Source organism: Tetrahymena thermophila (assembly GCF_000189635.1).
Source record: "Tetrahymena thermophila SB210 genomic scaffold scf_8255604, whole genome shotgun sequence".
NCBI classification, from domain to species: Eukaryota; Ciliophora; class Oligohymenophorea; order Hymenostomatida; family Tetrahymenidae; genus Tetrahymena; species Tetrahymena thermophila.
Window position 1 is genome coordinate 1 of NW_002476984.1, and position 1,099 is coordinate 1,099.

General features: G+C 35.1%; 1 protein-coding gene across 1 annotated transcript; it reads right to left on the reverse strand. All coding sequences in view use genetic code 6, as the record gives it.

The window, feature by feature from the left end:
* Positions 1–147: 147 nt before the first annotated feature.
* TTHERM_02444130 (hypothetical protein) lies at positions 148–924 on the reverse strand (the record flags this gene model as incomplete). Its single annotated transcript, XM_001028396.2, has 1 exon — positions 148–924. A coding segment is annotated over one exon (777 nt), but the record flags the coding sequence as incomplete, so codon positions are not given.
* Between the last annotated feature and the right edge of the window lie 175 nt (positions 925–1,099).

Below are 1,099 nucleotides of genomic sequence, written 5' to 3' on the forward strand. Positions count from 1 at the left end.
CAGGGGCAGAAGCACACTAACAGAAAATTGTTATGAAGTAGTGTCAGAGCCAGTTTGCAATCTTCTTAAACGAGCATCTGCAGTTTCAATTTTCATATTTACTTAAATTGTTGCACTCAATGAAGGTTCAACCAAAGGTAATTAAACATGGAGGGATTTGTCATTATGGTTCCAAGCAGTGGCTACAGGATCACAAAGAGCAGTGTAATCAAATACTTAACCTGAGTCGTTTAAGAAAAATAATTATTAGAATGAAAGTTATTTAGTATAAGTAGCATCCTTGAACCATATTCTCAAGTATAAGATATCTCCAACAGTGTATTGAGCACCACTATTTACAGTAACCCAATCAGATTTGTATTATTTACCAGTAACATCCAAATCAGCAACGATGATACAGTTTTGACCAGGTTGACAACCTTGAGTTCTTTGGATATCTACATCAACAGTGAAGGTTTAAACTTAATTTCTGTTGGTGAAAACGGTTGATTACCATCTGTGAGATCTTAATACTGTACCTGAGTATCCGATTAAAATTCTGTAGTTCAAAATTTGAACAATTTGGTTTCCATCAGCACTGACTGTTTGGCTATTGGCAAGACCATAGACATCAATAAGAGGAATTTAGATTCTTTGATCACCACTTTTACCACCAGGTAAATTGCTGAGATAAGAACCACCATTTTTAGGAGCAGGTAAATCAACATAATCGACATCTTCATTACCACTATTATTACCTTTGGGTTGATATTAGATATGGGTAACAACATAAGATCTGCAATCAGCCTCACTGAACTATGAGTGAGAAGTATCAATAGAAATATCAGATCTAATGTAATTAGCTTCTGAACCAGATTATCCAGCATTTTCAGTGTAATAGTAACAATCAGTGTTAACATAGAAGTTAGCCATATTCAAAGCCATATCAATATGACATTAGTTATCTTGACTACCAGAAATCAACTGATTGCATGTGAGGGGGTTTAGAGAAGAGGCATAGTAACCACTTTAACAAACACAAGTTCTTTAGTTAGGATCTACTTGAGAGTGATCAGCACTACATGAGAGACAGACATTTCCATTGCATGTAGAACAACTA